This window comes from Semicossyphus pulcher, unplaced genomic scaffold, assembly GCF_022749685.1.
Source record: "Semicossyphus pulcher isolate SPU_LCO1_2020_fin unplaced genomic scaffold, fSemPul1.0.p SCAF_2, whole genome shotgun sequence".
In the NCBI taxonomy this organism is placed as follows: domain Eukaryota; kingdom Metazoa; phylum Chordata; class Actinopteri; order Labriformes; family Labridae; genus Semicossyphus; species Semicossyphus pulcher.
In genome coordinates this window covers 6,170,253-6,196,099 of record NW_027211693.1, presented here as the reverse complement: position 1 = coordinate 6,196,099, position 25,847 = coordinate 6,170,253, and the positions used below count along the sequence as shown (strand labels likewise).

At 42.9% G+C, this 25,847-nt stretch overlaps 1 protein-coding gene across 1 annotated transcript in view; it reads right to left on the bottom strand.

Annotated features, from left to right (window-relative positions):
• Positions 1 to 686: 686 nt before the first annotated feature.
• The window catches only part of htr4 (5-hydroxytryptamine receptor 4), a 129,913-nt gene continuing 104,752 nt past the window's right edge, over positions 687 to 25,847 (bottom strand). The window contains 1 exon segment of the mRNA XM_069670340.1: positions 687 to 774. Within this exon segment, the coding sequence (XP_069526441.1) occupies positions 687 to 774 (88 nt within the window).

Here is a 25,847-nt window from a genome sequence, read left to right as displayed (position 1 = left end):
TTTTCCTTTCAGCTTAGTGAGGATTTAGCAAAGCTGGAAAGCTTCGACCTTGGAGACACTTAGGTTCTTCACCTTTGTGTCATCACCTGATGTTTAACAAAAATAAATATTGTTCTCAACTCTGCCTCTTTTCACAAATAACACTTGTTTTAAACGTTCATTTTTGCCAACTACGACACTCTTTTACAGGCAACAACTTCCTAAAATCTGCTGCCACTCTCTTATTTGAAGGGGAACAATGGGAGAATCATATAATGATCAGGAATAGGTCCTATGTGTGTAAAATCGCTTTGGCAACATAATTCACTTGAAAGACTCCCAGTCATTAATCACATCCTGCTGGTCACAAGCTGCTGGTTCTCCACAAGACAAGCTGGACCTCATTCTGGCTCTGATTCAGTTCGACCTGGACAGCTCAGCCTCTGAGAACCAGCATGGCAGACGCAGCATCAGAAAGACAAAGAACTGGTTTTCAATCCAGTCCACTAGGTCCCTGCCACCTTTGAAGACCGCAGAATGAGTCACATTCCTCGCCAAGTCTCATCACAGCTCTGGTTAATGGAGCTCTGCTGGATTTGAAGCATGTGCGGTGGATTTCAGCTCCGGCTGCGTGCTTCCTCGTCGACTCTGTGATGACGGGGTAAGAGCCGAGGTCTTTGGAGATGTGACTGGGGAGTCATCGTTGGTCACAAGCAGGACTCGTGGGACTCTATGTCTGTTTGCAGAGACTTCTTCTCCTGCTCCGTGTGGTTCCCGTTGTGAAGCGCAGAATACCTAAGAGAGAACAGAGGGAGAGATTAATCATTGAAGTCGTCCATTGCCAAAAAATCAATGGTTCTAGATTCTCAAACGAGATGATTTACTGCTCTTCTCTGTTTTGTATCCCTGTAAACTGGATACATTTGGGATTTGGACAAGCTATGTGAAGATTTCCACTTGAGCTCTTGGACAGAGTGCTGAGCAGGATGAGATGGAGGATCAGTTGTATGTTGAAAATATTTAAACAACATAAGTACGACTACAACAAACAGCAGAGCCTGAACCAAAATCATTTACTGGAGGGATGTGATAACAGATAAAGTCTTTCTCTCTCTGTTTCTCTGCAGAGCATGTGATCATCTGTAAACCCTTCTCCAACAGCAGAACCAACAGGTACGTGAGCGGAAGAACGAGGAGAGATTGTCAACCAATCAATGGACGATGGCGTTGTTCTAATGGACGGACACAAAAAAGAAATGAACCAGATGGAATAAGATTCGCTTTAGGCATTGCTGAGGTATCACATTCACAAGTATAGGACCAAAATAAGGTCTAGTGACCTTGATCTTTGACCTTGACCACTTAAATGTCATTACTTCATCCTTAAGTCCATGTCGAAGTTAAGTCCATGGTGGGGAATTTGAAAATATTCCCTCCAAGTCTTCATGAGATGTCCCGTTAACCAGGAATGGGACAAGAATCATGGGCATGCTTTCCAAGACATTATGATGTCACATTGACCTTTGACATTTTGTTTAAAACATATCCTCACTTCATCGTTTAATATCATTCGACACGTGTGTGTGCGTAATTTGCATATACATGCTTGAGTTATGGGCAAAGAAGTTTTAACAGAGCTTACAGTGACCTCTGAACTTTGACAGCCAGATTCTAACCAGTTCATCCTTGAGTTCAAGTGAACATTAGCACCAAATTTAAGGTTAAGTACGTAGGGACCCGTGGATGTTTTTCCAGACAAGCCCTGAAACGTAAGGCCTCCTGCCATGGCTGTTGCTAACACAGAGGCATTAACACAACCACTTTTATTGCAGTCAAAATGACAAATTAAGAAAATGTTGACTCTGTACTTGTGATTGAAATATTTGAGTGTCCCATGGTGGCCACAGGTCATTGAGCAGCCTTCTTAGCACGCTTCGGTTGAAAATTATTTTCTGTTGATTGTTGCACCAGGAGACGAGATCTCCAAAGGGAATGATTTCTTCCAGTTCCGGTTTCTTTTCCCAGTTGTCCACATTGCTGTCCAACTCATCAGTGTCCACTCATCCTCCAAGATAGAGGCGGAGAATCTTTTGTCCCTGGTAGGTCTCCTGGGCCACCTCCCTGCAGCTGTAGCACCAGTAGTCCACCATCATCGACCTGAGCTTGTCCAGCCGCTCTTTATAAGTCTTGGACCGGCTCAGACGATCCTTCTACTCAAAGATCTTTCAATACTTCTTAAAATCCTTCTTGATCATCTTGATCTGCTCTCCAACAGCAGGCCTTTAATTACCCTTAAATGTGCAGTTGATCCAGCCGGAGAGGCCTTGAGTTATGCAGCAGGGGTGCAACAGTAGTTCAGCACAAGTAAAGCTTCATTCACATCATTCAAAGCCTCTAACCTTCCAAACCACATGAGCCGGAGCAGATATTTACCAGACTAAACTGCAACAGCAAAATAAGCTTATTTTCCAAGATTCCCCACATTATAATCAGTACCAGACCCGGGGCCTTCTTCTCGTCTATTCATTGCGAAACACTTCAGCCTCCATAGACCTTTGTAGAGGGATAATACAATTAGTAAAAGCTTCATAACATTGTCCTGATGGAAAGAGAGTCACTTCCCAACATAGTCGGATCCCCGCTTACTGGAAAAGTGATCCCACAGTCCGGTAACAGGAGGGTGACTGAGAGAGGTTGTCAAAGCTGACCGCAGGTTGACTTTGTTACGAGACATAAGTGGAGCGGGAAGAGTGATAGTGAAACCCGGACAGAGGGGGCAGAGACGGTGCTTCACACGCTATGGTTACATCTACATTCACTTGAAATCAAAGTGCAGTAATCATCAAAATAAGGAGATCTTTCATACATCACAGCAGCTTACTGAAGCTGTTTGAGTAGGAAGGCGTGTGAGAGGAAAAGTTCAGTGATTAAATGTCTGCTTTTTTAAAAGCCTTCATCAGCACATCACACCACCTCCATCAGAAGAAGAGGCTTGCTCGTATATATCATCACCCTCAATTATCTCGTGATGAAAACTTAATCACTGCCAGGATTGTTCAGTACTGAATGAATGAAGCGCTAAATTGGTGTCGCAGGAAGATGGATGGGCGGACTGTTGGCATACAGTGCCGGGACTTTTACACCAGGGTCCAGAGTTCACATCCTGAGTGCCATTTTGGTTCAGCTTAAGCAACAAAGGCACTTTGGTGTATATACAAATCTTGAATGTCTCTAACTTCTCTCCCGCAGCACCTTTGGCATTAAGTCTAATTCATTGTTTGTTTATTTTCATCTGAATGTCAATTTTTTTTCTGTTTCTTTGGATTAGGTTTTGTAGTCTGTAGTAAGTTACTCTCCTAATTTATATTCAGTAGGCAAAATTGTTGTTTTCAGACTCACAAAACCACAACCCAAACTTTCCCAATAACAACTGAGCGAGTGCACCCAACACCACTGTCAGTGCAGTGCCTGAACGCGCTATTGAACATGCTCATATTGTTGGTGAGCGGTGAACTGAACGAATCAATTTGCAACTCGTGAACGACAGTGAACGATTGCTCACGTTCACAGAGGTACCGAGAGTTGCTGAGCACTGTGTTTTACGGCAGCCAAAGTTGACATTTACCCCGGGGTCTCCTCCCAGTTGTACATGCCCAGAAAACCTCCAAAGAGAGGCGCACAGGAGGCATCCTAATCAGATGCCTGAACCACCTTAACTGGCTCCTTTCGACGAGAAGAATTTCTAATTCTGATTCTGATAGTAGCGGCGAGCTCTCGATGCCTGAGCTCTTCACCCTATCTCTGAGGCTGAGCCTGAGCACTGTGTTTTACAGCAGCCAAAGGCTAAATTTACCGCACCTGGTATGCATCCGGCAGTTTGATATACTTCATGCTGCATGCAATTAAGACCATTAAGCCAGTTCTTCTGAACATTTGAGTTTTTGTAACCAATCAGAACAGATTCCAACGGGAAGAATCTCCCAGCTGTATGCATATTGTGCAGGCCGGGTCTGAAAAACAAGTCTGAACGTCACATCAGCAACGAGGTTGAACTGACACATCAAGTTGAAGAATCCAGCCAGTATTAAGAAATATAGTGCGAGTGAATGATGACTACAGGAAATCATTATTACTGCTGAAAAACAGGAACTCGGTGCAGCTAAAAACAAAACAAAATATGAACATGAACTAGTTCATTTTAGTCTGTGAACTGAACTTTGAAGAAGTTCTTTGTAGGTGTGAACATGCATAACACTGATGACTATGACTGTGAACAAGAAAAACTAAGAGAAAGATGGATCACATTAAGTCCAAAGAAAGTCTGATATCACAAAGATGTCAGTGCGTTATGCTCATTTATGAGATCAGAAATAACAAAGTGACAAACACATTTTGTCACTGTCAAATGACAAATACAAATCTCGCATCTCGTCGAGCTTTATTTGTGTGATAAACTGAGAGTTTTAGTCTTTTCTTCTTCTCTTCTCCTACTTCAGAAACCAGATAACCCACTAAAAGACCCACCGGATCACCTGAAGATGTCATGGTTACCATGAAGGAAGAACAGAATTGACTGAAGCATCAGTTCATTCTGCAGGTGAATCTGCTGCTACTCATCCAAAAAGCCAATTAAGCGGACGGACAGATCTGCAGTAATTTTCTCTGATATGAATTCAATGAAGCAGAACACAACAAATAATCAGGTTTCTGCTGTTATGTTGCCCTAATTTGCTAAAGCTGGCAATTTTCATCTGACAAAGAAGCTTTTAGCGGCACAAAAGATGAACATGACGCAGACAGACTCATTGCTACATGTCTAATATGTAACTGTAATAGGTTGAGGCAAACAGTCGTGCACAAACACATTTACATGTAACAACACAGCTCTTGTCAGGAAGCACATTAAAGTGAACCATCGGAGAAACTCATCTGGCAGCCATAATGAGTCTCACTTGTATACAGTCTGCAGGCTTTGCTGCATTTGAATGAGAAGAATCAAAGTCTGCGGTGCACATGGAAGAACTCACGTATGCATTTTTGTTCAGTTTAACTGTGTATATGTAGAGATGAATTACAGAGACGTGTGTGCGCACAACAGAGGCCTCACCGCGGGCGAAAACCATTACGAGCTGTTTACACAAACACCCTGACCAAAGACACTTCCTGCTGCCAAACTGGCCGTGAAATTTACCGTCCCGACAGACGAGAACATTAAGAGCTTTTCAAAAGGAAACAGGCTGCAGATTCTCGCCGGAGCGGAACCCAAAATTGCTGCCACATTTCGGCGTCAAACCCTCAGCTGGTCTCACTACGGTTCTGGGAGTGTGACGCCGTGGCTGCTTACGCTCATCGCTGGAAACAAAGCTGTTGGAGGGCTTGTCTGGGAAGTTATTGATGACTTTTTTATTGATCTTTCATCCTGTAATCTAAGTAACACATTAATTTGTGTCGTGTAAGTCTCTGTTGAGTGGAAGCTAATTAAATGACTACATGCTGTGACTTATGGTCTTTGTAGCTCACTTACAGTAAACACTGTGGGGGCTTTGCTGCATTAATCTTCATCAGTTAAAAATTATACTCTTATGTTTGAGTGCTTTATGCTTCACATCACTGAAATGAGTCCTAATGGTGCAATAAACGATGCTGCAGTCTGTGAAGTGATGTGACAGCGAACAGAATGTTATTTTCTCGGATGAAACTATATCAAATAAAGTATGATAAAAGTCTTCACCTCAAAAAGGCTCAAGCCTCAACTTTTAGAAAACTTGATTTCAACCCGTCCATCCATTACCTTTCACTTATCAGCCCGGTCGCGGTGGCAGCAGGCTAAGCAACTTAACCCAGACGTCCCTCTCCCTAGCAACATTTGCCAGCTCCTCCTGGGGGATCCCTTGGCGTTCCCAGGCCAGGTGGGAAATATAATACCTCCAGCGAGCTCTGGGTCTAACCCGGGGTCTCCTCCCAGTTGTAAATCCCCAGAAAACCTCCAAAGGGAGGCGCCCAGGAGCCAATCAGATGCCCGAACCACCTCAACTGGCTCCTGTCGATGTGAAGGAGTAGCGGCTCTACTCCGAGCTCCCTCCGGATGTCTGAGCTCTTCACCCTCTCTCTCGAAGGCTGAGCCCAGACACCCTGCAGAGGAAACAAATTATTTCGGTCACTACCCAAAGCTCCTGACCACAGGTGAGGGCTGGAACGTAGATCAACCGGTAAATTGAGGGCTTTGCTTTCGCTTTACAGCTTCGTCTTCACCACGACGGTCCGGAACATTCCCTGCAATACTGCTGACGCTGCACCGACCCGTCTGTCAGTCTCAAGATCCATTTTTCCCTCACTTGTGAACAAGACCCCGAGGTACATGGATTTCAATGCACAGTGAAAACATTTGTTTAATCATTACGTCTTTGAAAGAAGTCAATTCTCTTTCACTAATTGTTGTTATACCAATCGAGACCTAAGCTAATTCTGACACGTCTACAGGTGCTTTGAACTAGAAAATTAAATCCATTAGAATAAACATGAAATGATGATAAAACGGTATAAATATGCAAAACAAGAACGTGAAACCTTCTTTACAGCTTCATTCTCATATAAATAATCTGCAGTATAACTTAAACTGAATGTGAGTTTAAAGATCTAATTTCCATCCATAATAATTTATACATGAGAGGAGGAAGGATGAAACTCTAACATGTTAAAGTCTCAGTAAAAAGCCTAAACTGTTTACTGATGAATGTCTGAACACTGTTTATACAAATATGTTTAATAATGTACAGAAAACTGTCAGTCTGCTCAAATGGAGCATTTGGACCACATGGATATTTGGAGCGGGACATGTGTCTGCATCCATTCCATGTTTATGTGGTTTTGTTTGTACACAGCCGAGCCACCGGGCCAACTGGCAGAGCGGGAGACAGGATGGAGGTTTGTTTAATGAGGCCAGAGGAGAGAGAGAGACAGAAGGCCCGGATTACAAGCAGACTAAACATTTCTACAGATTTTGGGCAGCAATGTGGCGAACAGTCTTCTCGATGTAGTGCCCCTCAGCAAGATTACAAATGTGCAAACGCTCTGATGTTCCTGCCGAGGGTGGGAGAGGAAAGAGAACATTTCTCAATGGAGATCAATACAACACTGAAATATGTATGTCGCTCTCGCAAGGCTGAGAGAAGCTGACACAGTTCACATTTCCCACCAGACACATGAATACAGCCTCATAGCTGAGGATAAAGATCAGTGTGGTCTCTAAGTTTAAGATATTTGCCAAGAAAAATAAAACTAGTCTCTGTCGCCCCAGTAGTCTTTGAATTCACTACACATTTCATCCTTGCTAGCAGGACTCTAAAGGTGTTTATGACTGCATATGTGAAAAGCAGAAGTGGTGTAAAGCCTCTTGTAGCTCCAGAGGGAGCTGTGTGAAATGTGATGAAGCAAAAGAAGTGCCTCGGTTTGAGGCTAGTGAATTGAGGCTACATTAGCATAGCACATTTAAATCTGCCACAGAATCGTCAGGGGTCAAGTTACATTGATGGTAATGTTGGCAATAGGTTTTGACAAGAAGGAAGAATCCATAGAGGATGTCTCTGGTTCTGCTGCTTTGATTTTGATGTTCCAAATGAGAAGAGACAAAGACGTTAACCCTGCTGTAAAAACGTATTTCTGTGTATCATGTGTTGCTGCACTGTTAGCCTATTAACCAGATGAATCGGCGAGGTCATGCTTATATTTGCTCCGGCAAAAGCATCTGGTCCCCCTCCTGTTTAGACTTATTTCAATCTGGCGTGATTCAGGGCAGGCCGATACCACCGTATATGTAATATGCGGCGGGTTTAAGCGCATGGAGGCTCTTTCATGAACACAAAGATGGCTGCCGCTTCAGGGGAACATTCTGAATCCTCTATCTCTTTAGTATTTGTTGGACTGGACAGTGGATCACATTGCATATAAAACTGTTACTAAATTGAGTCATGCCAAGAGTCTGTGTGATTATGTTGAACTAAAAGCCACGTGAACTGGATGTTGGAGCTAGCCACCTAGCCTAGCCATAATCAGTCGAATGCCTGTTGCTCTGATAAGTTGTAGCAGCCACCGACATTCTGCTCTGTGTTTGTTGATAACGCCACTTGGAAATTGAATATGCACTTAGAGGTTAATGCAAATTCATCAGGAGATGTCAGAGTATTACACCACTGCATTAACCTGAGGATTAACCTCTGCAAACAAACACTCCTCTGATAGGCTGAGACCTTGTCTGTGCTTTGGTTGTACAGGGCCTGAAGGAGATTTTTCAGAGTACGGATAAAAAAGATCGAACTAAAGCTTACAAAGGTTAATTTTCAGGTCAATACAGAGAAAACTGGGAGATAAAGTTTTACCTAACAAAAGCTAAGAGGAAATTTAGAAGTGCGTCCTTCAGTGAGTCTAGACATACTGGCTTCAGCACAGGACAAGGAAAGTCAGCTCAAAGGCCGACGAGAAATAGAAGATAACAACGATTAAAAAGTGTCAAAGAAAACAACCTTCACATTTTCAAGTGTATTGGCCTCATGTGTACTCTGACCATCACGCATGTGTAACTTCATCCAAAGGAAAAGTTTCAGAGCCTTCAGTCAGTTTCTCCAAACCCAACGAGTTCAACTTTGCAAGAGGTATTTTCTTCTCTTTTTTTGCACCTGAACGATGTTGATGTTTCATGTTTTTTTATGAGGAGAAGTTGAGCGTGTCGAAAAAGGGAAAGTTTCTTCCTCGTCTTCACCGCATGGATGCAACTAATTTAGGGTAAAGATCAGGGTGTGTATCGTCCACCTGGCTGGCTTCCTTCATGCTTTCAGCGGCCCTTCTTTTACACAGAGTCATAAACTATCATACAGCCTAATAATATTTTGACAGTTGTTGTTTCCCTTTCAGAGCACGAGGGTTTCTCTAGCTATTCCCTGTATTTCTTCCATATTCAGTAGAAGCAGCTCTGCTACGAAGCAACTGAGCTTGTCACAGGAAAAGACTGTACGTATGTATTTGGGTTTTGCGATACTACAACAAAATGAATCTCCAAAAACTGAGCAAATGTTCACAGTTCTCCTCTAACTGCAGGAGAACAAAAGAACTCTGTACCCGAACAGTTCCTGAATTTCTGATGCACGAATAACAGGACAAATGTATATTTGCAGCATATTTTTTCACCCATTTTCTCCACGAGTGATCCAATCTTCCACTTGGGGAACCCAGCCACTCGCTCTCTCTCTTGATGACCATTGTGGGTCTCTCGCCCGCTCTTCAAACCCTCTAATCACAGCCTCTCTCTCTTTCTCACTGTCGCCACTTCCTGTGATGATCCCACTTAGACTCTTTTCTGCCTGAAGTACAATAATTGATCATCACAATCAGGACGTCTTTCTTTCTTTCCTTCTTTTTCTCTTTGCTGTGTGTCAGAGATGTTTGACTCTCCAGGTCACCACCAACCAAGACAACAAGAGGCCGGCTTCAGCTCACTCACTGTGATGCTAATGAAAGGAGAGGAAGGGTGAGGACATGAGGAGAGGATGATGAATATGAGATGAATACTACAGAATGGGATTTGAATAGAGAGATTAACTAGAATGAAAGGAAGAAGTTCAGAAGTTTGCACCCACGAGGAAAGTTTGCTTTTAGCTCTGCAACAAAAAAATACAAATGTGCATGTTGGCAAAGGCAGCATGACTTTCTGAGGCTTTCTTAAACAGAAAGAAATATATTATTCATAAAGCATTCTGTGTTTACCCTCCCAGGACCTTGAAGGTAGATTTGTTTGCAACCCGACGATCTTAAAATGTGCACAGATAAGCAAAAGCATCCCAGGTTTTCACTTTAAAACGAATTACAGTAGCTTGGTGTCATCACCTCAATTACAGTTACAGTGAGTAATGTTTTCTGTTAGCAGGTGGGTGAGGAAAGGACACGAGAGAGGGGAGACGGAGGAGAGGAGGAGACAGGAAATGAATTAAAAAGAAGGCAGTTTAGGAAGATTTAATGTTTGCAAGAAAAGTTTACAGCGTTATAAAAGTCACGGTGTCTCTTTGCACGATAAAATAATGCAAACAATAAATGAAACCCAGGTTGAGGAGGCTTAAAGAAATGACTGAACAAGGGTAAAATGTTGATTGGGACTGATTGACTTAATGTTTACAGCCGCTCGGTGCTAAAGCTACAGCACTGACACCAGGTCTGCAGGAGGAATCAGAAAGTTGCCCTTCTATGGGATTAAATCTTCGAGGCTGGTTTTCTCCCGCTCCTGCTTGATGAGGCTGGTCTGAAAACACGTCAGAAAGCATTAGGGCGAGCTGAAAGAATTTTAGCCGGGGCCAAAGAAACCCAATCTGCAGCAGGCAAACAGAAAATAAGAGAAATGCTGGAGGAATGCAGCTGCACAGATCTGTGTTGTTTCCACAGTGATGGAGCTCCATGAACATTTGATACAAGGTCAGAGGAGGTACTGATGTGAAGCGGACAGTTAAATGTTTTTGCAAAACTTTGCACAAAGGTTATTAAAGCAGATTTGCGTGTGAGATGCATCAAACCCTAAGAGAGGCTGCAACAAGCAAGGTGTTAAATACAGCAGCTTGGTAAGTGGCCCTAAGCATCAAATATGATCTCAGAGCAGACCGTCATCATGGCTGCGTCTGTGCCAAGATAATACTGATACAATTCATTGTCATACTTTTTGAACAGGTTATATAAATTGGCCAATAATATCATTATTAGACGGGCTGCTAACACCTTGTGTTTTCTCTTTATAAAGACCGGATACTACAGGTAAGTTTCGTACACGTTTCCTTATTCGACCTTCATCTGGCAAACAGTCTGTTCACTGTTTGAATGTATTTTGTGCATTTGCAAATGTATTTTCTTCGAGTTTACTTGCAGCAAAGAGCTCTCTATATAAAAACATGGATGCTATTGTGCCATGCATTGTAGCATTTGGTCACTGACCTAGCATATTTGATGAGTTTCAGAGGACTGTTCCTGCATTGTCAACTTTTTTGCTAGTAGCAATGAAGACAGAGAGAATTACAGCTCAGGATTCGAAGCAACCACGTCAGAGCTAAAAGAGAGTGAATAATGGGCTTACATTGATCATGCTAGCTGTATTGACTTTGTAAGACGTTAATATAATTATTGTGTCTTGCAGCTTTTTTGTAGTTGTTCATGGATCCTAGCAGCCAAAAAAACACTGGCAGAGTTTGATAGATGCGTTGGTTTGTTTGAGTCCCACGGTGCAGTGAGAGGATGCATCGTCCTCTGTTTAGAGAGAATCATGGTCTGTTTACTTGTTAGCCAGAGATATCCAGTTAGTAGGCCTTACTGTGGGGCAGCTGAAGAGATTCAGGGCAAACCTGGTCAAACTGTGCCTATCGAACTGTGCTTCAGCTGAAAAGAGAAGATGAAAGACTTTTGGCTCTCCCTGCACAGGTGCTTCCACAAACTGAATATGACATGTTCTGTCATGAAACAAAGACAGGTGAGAGTCTAATGCACTGCTCTCCTCTGAGCCTGACTGCACATCACAACTCCAGCTACTCTGCTGTTCAGCATATAAAACATCACAGCCTTCCCATCATGCCTTTCAACATCCCTCGCTACGATCTAACGACAGCCGGCTCCCCCGCTGAGCCGTGTGGGATTAGATGGCGGAGCCGAGCTCACTTTGCAAAGCGTCACTCACTGCAAACAAAAACTTCCTTCCCCTTTTCTGTCACTGTGATACCATCTGCAGTCTGGAGCTCAGTTTCGGAGACAAAAAGGGGGGAGAGAAAGTGTCCATCATAACCCTGACAAAGTATTGTTGTGTTTACACCAAGGCATGACTTTACAGCACAGAGGTATCGAGATGGACGCTCTGATTCAGTCTGTTATTTTATGTTTTTCCTCCCCTTTCTTCCTCCTTGATAAGAGGTTTTAAGCTGTGGGCCTGTGGGGCTCAATCAGGCTCGAGCCCCCGACTGAGCAATTCTTAGTGCAGGAGGGTGACGGACCCGAGCTATCTGTGTGAGGAAACAGTTTAATCAGAAATGGACCTTTGCTGATAACAGGGACGAACCTCAGTCAGTATGATTGGCACAGAGGAAAGAGCTGGTTTTATATATGAGGACTGTTTGCACTGTGTTCTCCTCTGTGGCACACATAAATATATCCTCTCTCTCTCTGACGGACTTCTTTTCTCTGCAACTCTTAACTTTCCCAACACCAGTGTTTGCAAAAGCATGAAGGTGGTCAAGGATTGCAGCAATGGTTTCCAATAACCACCCAGAATCATGACAAACAATATCTACTCATTAAGTACGTGCTTCATACGTCAGTGATATCATAACTCTGTCTAATTACTGAAAAAATTCCCATTCACCGTAAAACGATACTAACGATTTCCAGATTGATCAGAAAATATGGGTTCTTTAATTGGACATATTAGGACAAAGGTCATTCTGTTTATTCTAGCTTCCGAATTCTCCAGTGTCATCGGCTACCATATTGGTAATAGGTATCGTTCCCAAATCGTTCCACACCTGTAGGACTCTACTGCAGCTAAATACCCAGCTTCTGTCAGGCTGTAGATCCAAAAAGATTTAAATTGAATAAAACTTCAGTTTTATCAGGAAACCAAACCTCTTTGCCAGATACGTGTCCGGATCTGCCTCCAACTTATTCTAATGACATTAAAGCTCCTGTAGGGGACTTTCACTTTGTGTCAATTTTGGCGCCCCCTGTGGGCAAAGACGTTCCTATTATCTCTTTGCTTCCTGGCCCATACATGTATAAGGGCCCGATCAGACTGAACGCGTTTTAGCAGCTGGGGGCTCTTTTGTCATTGTTTTCAATGAGAGGCTTTTTGCGCTGCAGAGCGCCTCGTGTTTTTCCGTTCTGTGCGCCTCGCGTTTTCAAGGAAACGCTCTGAGCGCCTCGAGTTGAAAAAACTTCAACTCAAAGCAGAAAAGCGCCCGTCGTCATGGCCGTTTTTTCTCATTGTCCAATCGGATGAAAGGAGAGGCGGGCCTTCTGTCAGTTTACAATATAATGGGTAGGTTAATGACAGCTATGTTTCGGTGGTTGCTATAACAACAGTATAAAAAAAAGGTGCAGCGAGCTACTCTTTTTTTAACCGTAGGCTTCAACAAAAAAGGCAGAGCGGTGCGCCTCGTGTTTGCAAAACACGCTCTGTCTGATCAGGCCCTAAGTCGTGTTTTCTGCTAAAAAAAATCTCATCCTGCTTTCTTTTAACATTTAAACTCACTGAGAATCTTTGCAGTGGAAAAAGTAAACAAAGGCTGTTTCACCTTCATGCTGTTACTCTCTTTATCTGACACCTACCCCACGGCAGCAGTTACAGGCATCTAAAATATCTATATTGATATAATCAATCTTGTCATTGTTGGTCTTGCATGTAAAAACAGATCATCCGTGTTAATTGTCTGTTCACTGTTGGATCTGCATTCTTGATCTGATCTTTTCTCTTTGCAGAAGATAACAAAGAACCTTCTTCTGGAAACGAGACTGAACACTTTTGGATGAGAGCATCCCGTTGTGTACCGCGTGTGCTGTACTGACAGACCTGTAGGTGCACTGAGCTGACCTGCGGCGCTGAGCAGCGCTGAGGCTGACAACAGTGAACCTCCTGCTCCGTGTGTCTCACAACATTACAACAGAATTTAGCCTGGACACAGGCACTGAGGCATGAGGGCGAAGAGCGCAGGCAGGCCGGCCTGTGGGGGACTAAACACTACACACATGCACGTGTGTGTGTGCTTATACTATACAGCTTATGGGTAAACACACTCCTCTGAAATTAAGTATTAGTATTGAATAATTAAGAAGGCAAGAAGATGCTGCACTAAAAGTAGATAAAGTAGCCCAGGCTTTAATGTAGAGGGTGATTGTTTGTTTGTTTGTTTGTTTGTTTGTGTTTAAGGAATGAGCTCCGTGTACGTCCGGCTCTCAGTAGATGAGAGGTTTGATTATTACTGCATGACTGACTTCTGTAACGCACCCCTCCTCAGGTAATAGCTTACATGACTGGAATGAGGACAGCTATGTGTGTGTGTGTGTTGTGGGTGTGTGTATCTATACCTGCAAATAGGTTGTGTATATTCAGAGCTGGACTACCTTTGTGTGCGACAATTTTGGCTTTTTCACGTTTTGAACGAGCCTCAGGTTCAGCGGATGTTTCTGTAAATTAATACAATAAATAAAGTGAGTAAAGGTAATCCTCAGTGTGCAGGATTTTCTGGTTCTTTCTCTGCATGCAACTAGAAAAGGTTCAACTTACATTAATCAAGCACTCATGAATTCTGTTGCGATCATAATAACTGTCTAGAGGCAAATAAAGGAAAAACAGTGCAGCAAATGGCCTTGAAAGAAAAAGGTAAAAGGTTTGTGCTCCTCAAAATTGTTTCTGGCTTCTAAAATATAAAATAACTGCATTTTTTTACTCCTGATTTGTGAGCCAAATAATTCTGAAGATAAATAAAATCTTAATTGTCCAGACTCTCACTAGAAACAACCATAAAATAATTAAAATGTAAGTCGTGCCTTCTTCTTGAGCCCTTTTTATTCTCACATCGCTGCCTTTGATATTCATTATTTCTTGTTGCCTAACCAGTCGGCTTGCTTGTCCGGTTAAATGAGATCCGCCCGCACTGACAAAAGAGGTTTTCTCGTCTTTATCTGGTGGGAGAACATTCACATTGACACTCTATTAGCTCCAGCGCCTGAAGGGAAGATTGCACAGAAGATTGCACGGACTGTAAGCAGCAGGCCGGGGGCATCAGAGCCACTCCGGCTAGCATGGAGAGCTGACCGGGTCGAGGTTCAAGCAGGGCCAAGAGCTGCTCTGTGTGCATTCACTGCTGCAGTAACTGTACAAGATGTTTTCTGTTTCATGTGCACTTATTACTCGTGTGGTTCATTTGCAGTGATGGAAAGTAAGAAAAATAATGTGTGTTCATTTTGTTCAACCTCATACAGCTACCATTTCTAACACGTTTTTATTTCACAGGGACACTTTTGTTTTGCTTTAACTCCTCCTTATTTTGCTGCTACAATTACTCAACTGAAATTTAAAATACACCAGCTTGCAGGTTATGGTGACATTTTAATTTCAGTCAAGTATGCATCCACTATAACTACCCCAAGATCATCGGTTGTTTGTCGTTACCCTCTTAGTTGTGTTTCCTAAATTAGCACCCTTACTGAGTGCAGGCAGCATGCTTTATGGGTGACACATTTGTCGATTAGCGATAGAAGCAATAATATTTGAAATTGGCGCCATAGCTGTGGAGAAAGTTGTACAAACAGCTTGTGGTTTCGCCCATTCTACATTGCTACAACGGCTCAGAGCGGTACAGAATCCGAAATACAACGAGAATATACCGGTGCATCGTCTAAAAAATCTTCAGGTCTGCAGTCTACATTTCACACCTGATGATTTTGAACTAGACATCGGAGGCGGCGTCCTAGATTGAGGAAGTGTAGTTTAGCGAGCTCCCTGGTTTTCCAGGGCCAAGTGGACAGCGTCCTCCAATTGCACAGAACGAAATTGCATTTTTTCCCTACCATAATAGCATGAGAGGACAGAGGTTGAAAATCAGCAAACTGGTCCTTTAATACTTGGTTAATGTTGTGAAAATCGTTGCAGGTTGGTCAGTTTTAGGCGTTTAAACTAAAATAGAAAAAAGCTTGTGATTTTTGTTTGAATAAGCATGCTAGTTTTGTTAGTTAAATGATGCACATCGGCCCCTAGAGGTTGCAGTGTAACTATAAACATAGTTATGGGTCATAATAAGCTGTCGCAGAGATGCCCCGTAATGATCTTATGTCTGGTGCAGACGGTCTCCTTCTGTGAGATTAGGAATGCAAACATCTGATACATTGGAGGCTCCACTCCTACATTATTTTTAGACTTCTAGTGACTGCAGACAAAGTCGGCCATGCATTTTTCATTACAACCTAAAAATGTGCCACGAGTTCATTTGAGTGCACCAAAGTAGACTGACGCAACAACGAGCTCCACAAACTGCGATGACTGCAGCAGCGCTACGTTTAGTCAGAGTCCGAGGATTTGTCAGCATCATCTTCAGTCATTTGATGGTGGGTGTTTCAATTCATGTCAAACAGCTCTGGCACAAAACATCGCACCATGACAGAAAAACGATGGCACCTGAAGTCAGCAGCAGTAATCGCCATGATTAATATCATCTTTAAAGGCTTGAGAGAAACAATAATATTCATAAAATGATCTGGTTATTCATTAAAGTTTGTTAGTATTAGCATCAAAGACTCTCTGATTTCACTGTAAACTCTTCAAATGTTCCTGTAATCATTCGATCATTTTAAAACTAATGTTTGTCCTCGACCAGGAACAAAAGCAAAAGTTTTTATGTTAAACTAAAAACATTGAACGAGTGTTTTATAAAAGAGCGGCTCAGCATGTGAACACAAACACATCAATGTAATTTGTACGTGTTATTGTAAATCTGTCGTGTTTGTAATGGTGCTGTTGTTTGGTGTTTTCCTGCATGACTGGAGACAAAATCAGCCGTCAGCTCCTCTGTCAAACTTCAGAACAAACACATGAAGAGAGCGTTTAAATAATAAAAGATGCCTGTTGGCAGCGCTGTCCCCTCGTGACAGGCCTGCCGGGAGAGGAATCCTAATGAGAGGACATGCACACAGACTCTGTTCTACAGGTAAAATACTCCGACGACACATCAGCAGCAAGAGCACACAGACACACAGGCAGCTGGTGTTTACCTCCTCACCTCGCCAGCGGAGGACTCATTGAACATTTATGTCTTGTCAGAGTTTTGTCCTTTCAGCCTCGCCTGGTTTTAACTGAGGCCACACATTAATCAGCTCCTAACTCAGGCTTACTTACTTTAACATTTACAAAGGCACATTTCAAATCAAATCAGTATGAACCATTATTTTGGTCACTTATTTCTTCAGTACTGTGGCCAACAACGGCGATCGCCCTGCAACGGCCCAAGCAGTTTCTATTAGAAGAAACTGGCTGCACATTCACAATCGATAGAAATTCAAAACCTGAAACCTATGCATTAACATCCAACATGCTGCACGTACAGAAACGATGCAAAGTCAAGAACACATGCAAAAGAGAAACGCTGCAAATCCAGTCAACACAACGGAAGGGCTCCACGCCTGAAGGGGCGCTCAGTGTAACAGAGCAAGAGCTAAGCCTGACTGCCCTTTTCAGGCACCGAACTGTAGTACGCAAGAAGACTTAAAGGGCCAGTTCACTCGTTTTCAACCTCAGTCCTATCATGCTATTATGGGGAGATAATGCCACTATGGTAGAAAAAAATGCAATTTCGCTCTGTGCCTTTACCTTTAAAAAATTTTATTTGCTGCAGATGACAGCAACATTCCATAAACCACACCTAAGCCGCACATCAGTATCACTACAGACGTCCCATCAACTGACCCATCAAGCTGAAGGCCACATGACAGAATTTCGACACTTAAATTGGTCTTTAATCTGCGAGGAGGTAAGTACACTCAGGTTGTTTCTCTTCCAAAAGGATCATTCACTGTTCTTTTAGCGGTCATGTGGCTCAATCGGAAGGCACTGACCTATTTTGTCATTCAGGTTGGAGAGCTTGTGAAAATCTAATCCTCACTGGCAGATGTAAGACAAGAACCTTAACAATCGACATCTATACATAGCTCTCTATTCTTCTCTGAGGCGTGAGACAATGAGGCAGCAAGGAGGGGGCGGGAATGGAAATTTTCCCTGCCAAGCGAAGCTTTCCACCTGCAGGGGAGTGAAAATTACACTCCGTAGCGTGGAGTCCCGTGAGACCAGAGCAAATATCTTCATATTTATATGATGCTCAGACAGGAGAATAAACAGACGTCCGTCAGCAAACAAGAGGTAATCATGAATGAAAGCTCAGAGAGACAGAAAGTGTGAGTGTGCAGGATTGTGTTGTGTTTGTGTGTCACAGAGAGGAGCGAGTCTGCGTGTGTTCTTAAGAATGACAGAAGAAGAAAACAAACACATTCCCTTTTTTCCATCTCACACGGTGCAGCCCAGAAGCTTTCAGACAGAGAACTACTACTCTTATATCGATGCTTACACCTGACCTGAGGTGAGGCTGCTTTGTGTCTACTGCCATACAGTGATGCCACCCACATCGGCCAGGTTGTAAGCCATAGCAACACACAATTTTCCACCAAGACGTCTTCATGGAAAGTTCACTTTATTTCTAACTTTTTATTAAAAATGTTGCAGTTGACCTTCAGACTCAGAAGCATTGACGCTGTTGCTGCGGTTGTAAGCAGGGGGTCTGTTTCTCACTCAGGCAATTCTCAGTCCCAAAAATAACCATCTCAGTAAAGTGAGAAGAAGTATTGCAAAGCAAAAACTTTAGTTGTTTGAGCGTAGGCTCTGAGGATGACTCATCAAGCTGCCAATTATGGTGCGATAAGAAAAGTGTTCATGTAGAAAGTGTTCAGAGGTTCAGGACGATCTCTCTGCACACTTTGAGCAACTTCAGAGCTCTGCATCATCAAGGACAAAAATATTTTCAGAAATTGAATCATAAAATGTGTTTAAAGAAGGCATAAACAAAGTGGCAAGCCAAACCAATTAAATGCAACAAGCTCCAAAAGCTCCATTTTCCAGCCAATCAAATGTCTGCCTCAACATTTCCATTGCTTTAACCAAATTTCTCCGATCAGTTGTAGATGAATATCACAGACTATAAAAGGTGGATGTAGTCACTGTGGTGTCGAAAACTGGTTTGTTGAGTTCTGTCATGAAGCCTTAACTTTGGCACTTTGGCCATCACCATCTTTTTTCATGTTTCGTGGAGCAGAAGTGTCCATATTTGGAGTAAAGAGCGGAGCTGGAGAGGAATGATAGGGTTAGCAAATATCAAGCTATCATCTAAAGCTAGCTTGGCTAGCAATGTGCATCCATTCTTGGTAACGGTGAGACTCATTTTGGCTAGTGCAAAACAGGCTTTAAACAAAACTCACTTTCTAAAACTGAACTCTTTTCGTACAGCCGGACACGACACCAAACATAATTTTCAGAGCACCATGGGGCCAACTTGTCATCTACGAGTTAGCCTCGCCTAAGCGTACCCTCCGTCATCTATTGAACTCTGAATTGAACCAAAATGTACTAATCAACATCATGCAGAACACTTCACTAGCGAACAAGACCATAAACTCATAAGGAAAATGTTTCACACGCGTGAGAAGGAGACTCATTTTCTCATAGACATCTGAACAATATTCTTTTTGGAACCAGTGGAGTCGCCCCCTGCTGGCCATTTAAAGAATGCAGGAATAAGGCAGTTCTGCATTTGCTTCACCTCAGACCCGGGGGCTAAGTCTGCTTCCTTTGTAGGATTATTTGTATGAATGTTTAAAAATCTTTTAACCCAGAAATGTTGGCTACATCCTCCATTAAGAGGGCTGATCGTTCATGTTTAGATTTACTGACAATATTACCATAAAATAATGTTCTTAATCTGTCAGAACAGACATGATTAAATTAACTTTGTTTACATGTGGTTTAACCTACACGTTATTTATAGATATGCTTGTATTGGAAAACCAGCTTCATGTTTGGACCGCAGCGGCAGACGTTAACTTGACTGATGAGTCTGTACGGACACATGGAGCAGCTGTGACCCACATATGGATTGTTTACACTGTGTTAATGTGTCAGATGTGTGCCAGGTGCATCCATATTGTTTATGGTAATTGCCATCTTGCATGTTGGCAGAGTGGACAGATTTCTGTGTGTGTGTGAGAGAGGAACAAACAGACGAGTGGGACAGAGCTGTGCAGACAGAGATGGCCAAGTTACCGAGACAGAAACCAACACAGCGAGCAGATTCAATTAGGAAGTGAAATCCTTCCTGACCACTTTAATGTGGTTACTGATCGAGGACACATTTGTTCCCTGTGTATTCCTGCCACCAGCTCTCCTGAAGAAACGGCCATGCATGATACTAAACTGTTAATTAACGATCCAGCACGTCCTTTAATGGACGCTATGATTTGGTATTTAGAGATGTAATAAACTGAACATGCAGGATCTCCATGTTTATGCTCCCCCCTCACCAAAATCTTTAATTTCTTCAATGCAAAAAGTGATACCACTGACATGGACTCCAGTACTGCTTTTCTTGTTAAAGTAAAACGGCTCCAATATTGCAGCCTCCATCCAAATCCTATACAATAACAATGGGCCACAATAATGTCCCTGTATGTTTGGCCAAGAGCCGTAAAAGCCAGCATGCACGGTCATTGAAAAGGAAAAACACAATCATTTTGTTTTAGCTGTAAAATCTTTTCAGGACATTTTCTTTAGTCACAAGCACAAAGAGCCGCTGGAGACGGTCAACATCGTAAAATAAACACACGCATACTTTCCCTCAAAGCTATAAGAGTGCACTATAGGACTGAGCAACAAGCACACACACTTACACTAAAACCTTCAAACCTTTCAGGTTTTAAACCCGCATAAAATCATCTACGTTTGTTGTTTGATACTTGATGAAATCCCACCAAAGTTTTACAAGGTCAAACTGCAGAATGTAAACCCATCCTGTTTGGTTAATCCTCCGTGTCAGCATCTGTCCACTGTTTTGACTTCTGCAGCATAAACAGGCTGGATTAAGTTTAATCCTAGCATGACAGCACGAGAGTGTCACTGACTGCCCTGGTCTGCCCTGCTAGGACAAAGGAATATGAAGCATTCAGCCATTTCCTCTCAAAATAAAAGGTCTAGAGTAACCGCTTCTTCAGTTATTATTTTCCTCTGTTTACCAAACAGGTTTAGTTTACATCCATCAGAGTTTCCCACAGAGTGACATGTTAACTGAGGACAGGACATGGAGTATATTTATATCATTTCAAAGCATACATCGGTCTTTAAACAAAATGTGGCCTAAGTAGGCCTACTGTATATTAAACAGGAGAGGTTACACTACAATTATTTACAGGAGGGACATAATACCAGTCATGTCTTGCTCTCTCTCTCTCACTCTCTCTCTCTGCAGAGCGTGTGATTGTCAGAAGACAAACCAAATCACAACAAACAGGCGTGTAGGGGTTGGAAGTAGGAGAGGTTGTCCCCTAATCGATGACGGATGGTGTCATTCTCTCTGACATATAAAACAATTGAAATAAACCAGATGTGATAAAATTCCCTCCAGGCGCTGAGATATCCTGCTCACATAATGGGACAGCAACAATGGCCAGACAAGTGTTTTTCAGGATATTAGATGAGTTCACCTTTGACCTTTGGGAGGAAAAAATGCCACCTCGATATAATTTCATCGCCCTCGAGACATTCCTGACCAACCATGTCCTGGTGTGGACCTAAGCTCAATAATTTCACTTCGGTTCACAACATAATTTCCAAACTGTCAGGACAAGTCAATTACACATAGATCAATCACATTCACACCTATTGGCAATTTAGAGTCACCAATGAACCTAATGAACCATGTCCTCTGACTGTGGGAGGAGGCAGGAGTACCTGGAGGGAACCCACACATGCACGGGGAGAGGACTCGAACTAGGAACCTTCTCGCCGCCCTCAAAAAGAAAGATGAGCTGAATCCTTCATGAAGACTTCCTCCACATTGCTGCTGGTGTCAGAGATCAGGTGGCTGGTCAGCTGAGTGCATACAGCAGTACCATTTAAAGAGCTATGACTATTTTCACACTTATAGCTCTGAAAATGGCGCTGCCATCTGCAACAATCGAAGGAGATGACGTCTAATCGCTGGCTGTTTGTCCAGATGTTCATCATATGAATAAATAGTGTCGATAAACACACATATGCAAGCTTATTACGGTGACCTCTCTCACGCATCTGTCACCTCTTGGACAACCTGTACCCACATCTGTCAGGTGGAGCCGTAATGTTAGTCTGTTCTGTCCGGAGGTCTGGAATCGATGTCAGGACGGGACGAAGCGAAGATCACAATGGAAAGAAAAACAACAGCAGAGCGGCGGAAAAGCCAGCGACAGGTTGGCAAACATTTAGACATGTTGTTCCTGTCAGCAGAAAGTCTGCGGGAGAAGAAAAGCTCTGTGTTTGTGAAACCTAAGGTGGAAACATTCTGTATCCTCCTGACATCTGCACACACACACACACACACACACACACACACACACGCACACACACACAGCATCCTTTCCCTAACCCTGTACTCACACTCTTGCAGAATATGTACTGCATCGTGCATATTCAGTTTGTCTGCTGTTTTTGCACACACGTTCTCATTCCTATCTCCACTTAAAAACTGTAACCTCGTCAGCCACCCTACGCTTTAACATCACGATGCATATTTTTGACACTGACAGTATATGGGCACCTAGATTTCCATATCTTAGACTCTGAAAATAAGGCAGTAAAGGATAAAGAAGTTGATGGTAGCTCAGTCTGTAGGGACTTGGCCTGGGAACCGGAGGGTTGCCAGTTCAAGTCCCGGTATGGAGCACGCATTTCCCCTTGGGGATTAAAATACAGTAGTACGTCTTCTTAAAGTTACAGGATCACCCTGATCGTCAACAGGCTGTTTGTGCACATGCAATTATTGCACTACAGAAGAAGAGAAGATAAATTTTATATTATCTCTCTTATTTAGAATTAGAAAATATGATTAGAAATATGTTCACACAGGCCTGATATACAGACATGCACAAACAGGACCCTTCATGCATTCATTAATGGAGAGATGTCAGAGTGAGCGGGCTGTACACGGACGAGCCTCGGAGCAGTCCGGGGATTTGGTGCCTCGACAGTGCACAGGAAATGAGCTGACACCTCTCCAGCTACCAGTCCCAATTCCCATGCTTAGTCCAAGTCCTTCCAGACCGAGTTACTTCTATAATTTAGCATTATTTATATGTTCATAATATGTATAAATATCTATCAATCAAGTGTTTGATATCTTTAGTTTCTTCTTTGCTTTGGTTTATGATGATAGTTTTGTCAGAGGGACGTTATCTTATGGAGGATAGTACTCATCAGCCATGCCCCACCAAGCTTGATTTTGTTTTCTCTGTTTATGTTTTTTACCTGCCTGCAAAGCAAATTTCCCTCAGGGGACAATAAAGTTAAAGTTGAAAGTTGAAAGTTGAAAGCGTCCACATTCAGGCCTTCCTGAGTTGAATTGAGGCAGAGACCTTCTCTATCGATTGATTTAGAAGTATTGATGATCCTGCACTGCTACAGTTTAAGCCTGAATTTAAAAAAGGAATACACAGTTTATTGGTTATAAAACTTTATTTTCCTCTTTATTCACTGCAGGCTTTCGCCTGTGGTTTGGTAACATTGCATTTTGAAAGTTTTCTTTATTGAAGCAATCACAGCCTCGGGACTTCAGGGACTGTTGTTTCTTTGTTTGTTTCCTGCGTGTTCCAAATGGAAAATTTGATTTCCGTTTGATGAACCCTCTTAGAATCAAATTTCAAGTGTTTCACAATCAAGCTAAAATGTTTTTCTTTGTGTGTGTGAACACTGGGATCTGACAGTCTAACGACCCCCCCAGGCAGACAGACAGTGTCGAGCAGCGCTGTAATTAGACGCGTTCAGCCTGCCAGCAGTTACAAGTGGGCCGGGAGGAGCGGAGAGACTCAAGTGGAGCGTGGAAGGGGAATATTTGCTCTCCTCCTCACACCCTGAAAACCTCCCTCAGTCTCTTTATCCACCTTCTGATCCTCCCTGCATCCTTCTGTCCCCTTTCTTCTTCTTTCTCCCAAACTAAAGAAGAATTTGTCACTGCGTTTGTGGATGATGAAGACTGTTTCTTTTTTCAAAACCATCGCAAGTGACTTATTAAACGTTTTCATTCGAATTGTTTTCCGATTTGGTGGAGGTTTGGTGAAGTTCAGGCACTTCTGTCCTATCTCTGCTCAGTCCTCTCTCTCTTGAACTCCCTTGCATGTTATATGAAATAAAGCACTTAAAAATGTAACTGTTATAAAAGCACGGTGGAGTTAATGATGAGTTCGGCCTGCTTGCTTCTGGTTGGGTCTGCAGTTTTCAGAACAGAGGCTCTTTCTTGAATCATCCTCATTTGCAGAAAATGAGGGCCGACACTAAATGTGCAAAGTGCGAATGTAATGACACGTAAATGTGGTTCCTTAAGTCATTACACTAATTGGTGTGCACATACAAACACAGCACAAACTCTCATTTAAAAGCACCTCTGTGTTTGGTGTGTCATTTATTCAGGTGAATCGTTCTAAAATGTGAGCGCTGCTGTTTAGTAAAGATGATTGGAAGAACGAATGTGAGCTCAGCTCTGCAGTCTGTCCCCCGAGGCAGCACATGAGGATGCCACTTCTTGTTTTCATCAACACTGATCCTGCACTGCTACAGTATGTTACGTAAAACGCCTCTCCTGTGATCCGTCTGCCTGTTTCCTCTCTGTGTTTGACTTACTGTGGCTGGCTTTACTCTAGCTGATCTTCATCGCATGCAATATCCCCCTTATCTCCTATCTGCTTCTTTTCTGAAGGGAAAAACTTCAACTTATATTAGCTTATATTTTACTATAAAATGTACAGGAAACAAATTAATAACTAAAGAAAGAGAAAGGGTCACATTGTCAAAGCAAGGATGAGCCACTTTTGCTAACTAGGCTAGCAGACTAACAGTATCATGCATCGATCCCACAGGATCCATCTCCAGCGCTTTCCGTCGGTGCCGCGGTTCCGGACCGTCAGACTGCGCGAGCCCTCGCCCACAGGAAGCGCGTCTGATCCGCAGCGCAGCGGAGCGCTGGCCCAAGCAGCTGGATTCGCGAGATCACAAGAATGCGGGAGAACTACATTATTGTTTGAGAATTGCGAAATCACGCGATAACATCAACGTTAGCAGAGCAACACACAAACAGCAGTTCAGTTTGCAGGTTGATTATCTGCTCATTTGGAGATCATGCCGTGATTATTGTGCTTCTAACATGGCTAAGTACACTACTTATTTAAAAGTGATTTCAGTGTGATGTTGTTATGAAAACGGAAAAAAACGGGAGTCTGTACCGGTCTGTACATGGTGGTTTATTTTGAAATGACCGGATGATGTAGGCTGTTTTCGTGTGTGACTTCCTGTTTGGAACGATCTGCTCTGTTCAGCTTGATGCGTGCTTGAAGCGGCCTCCGTCAAAAAAAGACTCGGTGCATGTCTTTAGCGGAGCAGAGCGGAGAGACGCTTCTGGCGGCGCGTGCTGTGGAATCACGAGCATCGACTTGAATGGGCACGATTGACTCCGGAGGTCGCGGCGCGCACGGGACGCGCCGGAGACAGATCCTGTGGATTTTGAGGGTAATTCTACAAAGTGAGAATCATATTCCTCAAAGAGCACGACTGCTGACACTGACTGCAGCAGGTGATACTGCGCTCTCATCAATGTGGTTTCCATTGCACGGTACCAAGTCGAAGTATTTTAAGAGGGAGAAGAAGAAGAGGAAGTAGTCATGAGCTCAGTGGAAGCATACCATGGCATCATTTCCTCATGCATGTGGCTGTGTGATTATCACAGAGGTTTGTATCTGCAAAAGGCCGTAAATACATACATAGGTTAATTTTTCTTTTGGCTTTCTGCCTCCGTGGACAGAAGACGACGTGCACATGAAGAACAAAACATTCAAACTTTCAATTTGTAGGCTACAGTTTAACTGTATTTACTGCAACATGCAAACACTACACTAACTTTTTAATGTTTGTCTGAGGTCTTCAGTGCTGCTGACAAAGCTCAGTAACTCAATACACAGTACAAAAATGTTTAGGTATCGCAGCTATTGAATGTGAGAACAACATTTTATACTTGTGTCACTGTGTGAGT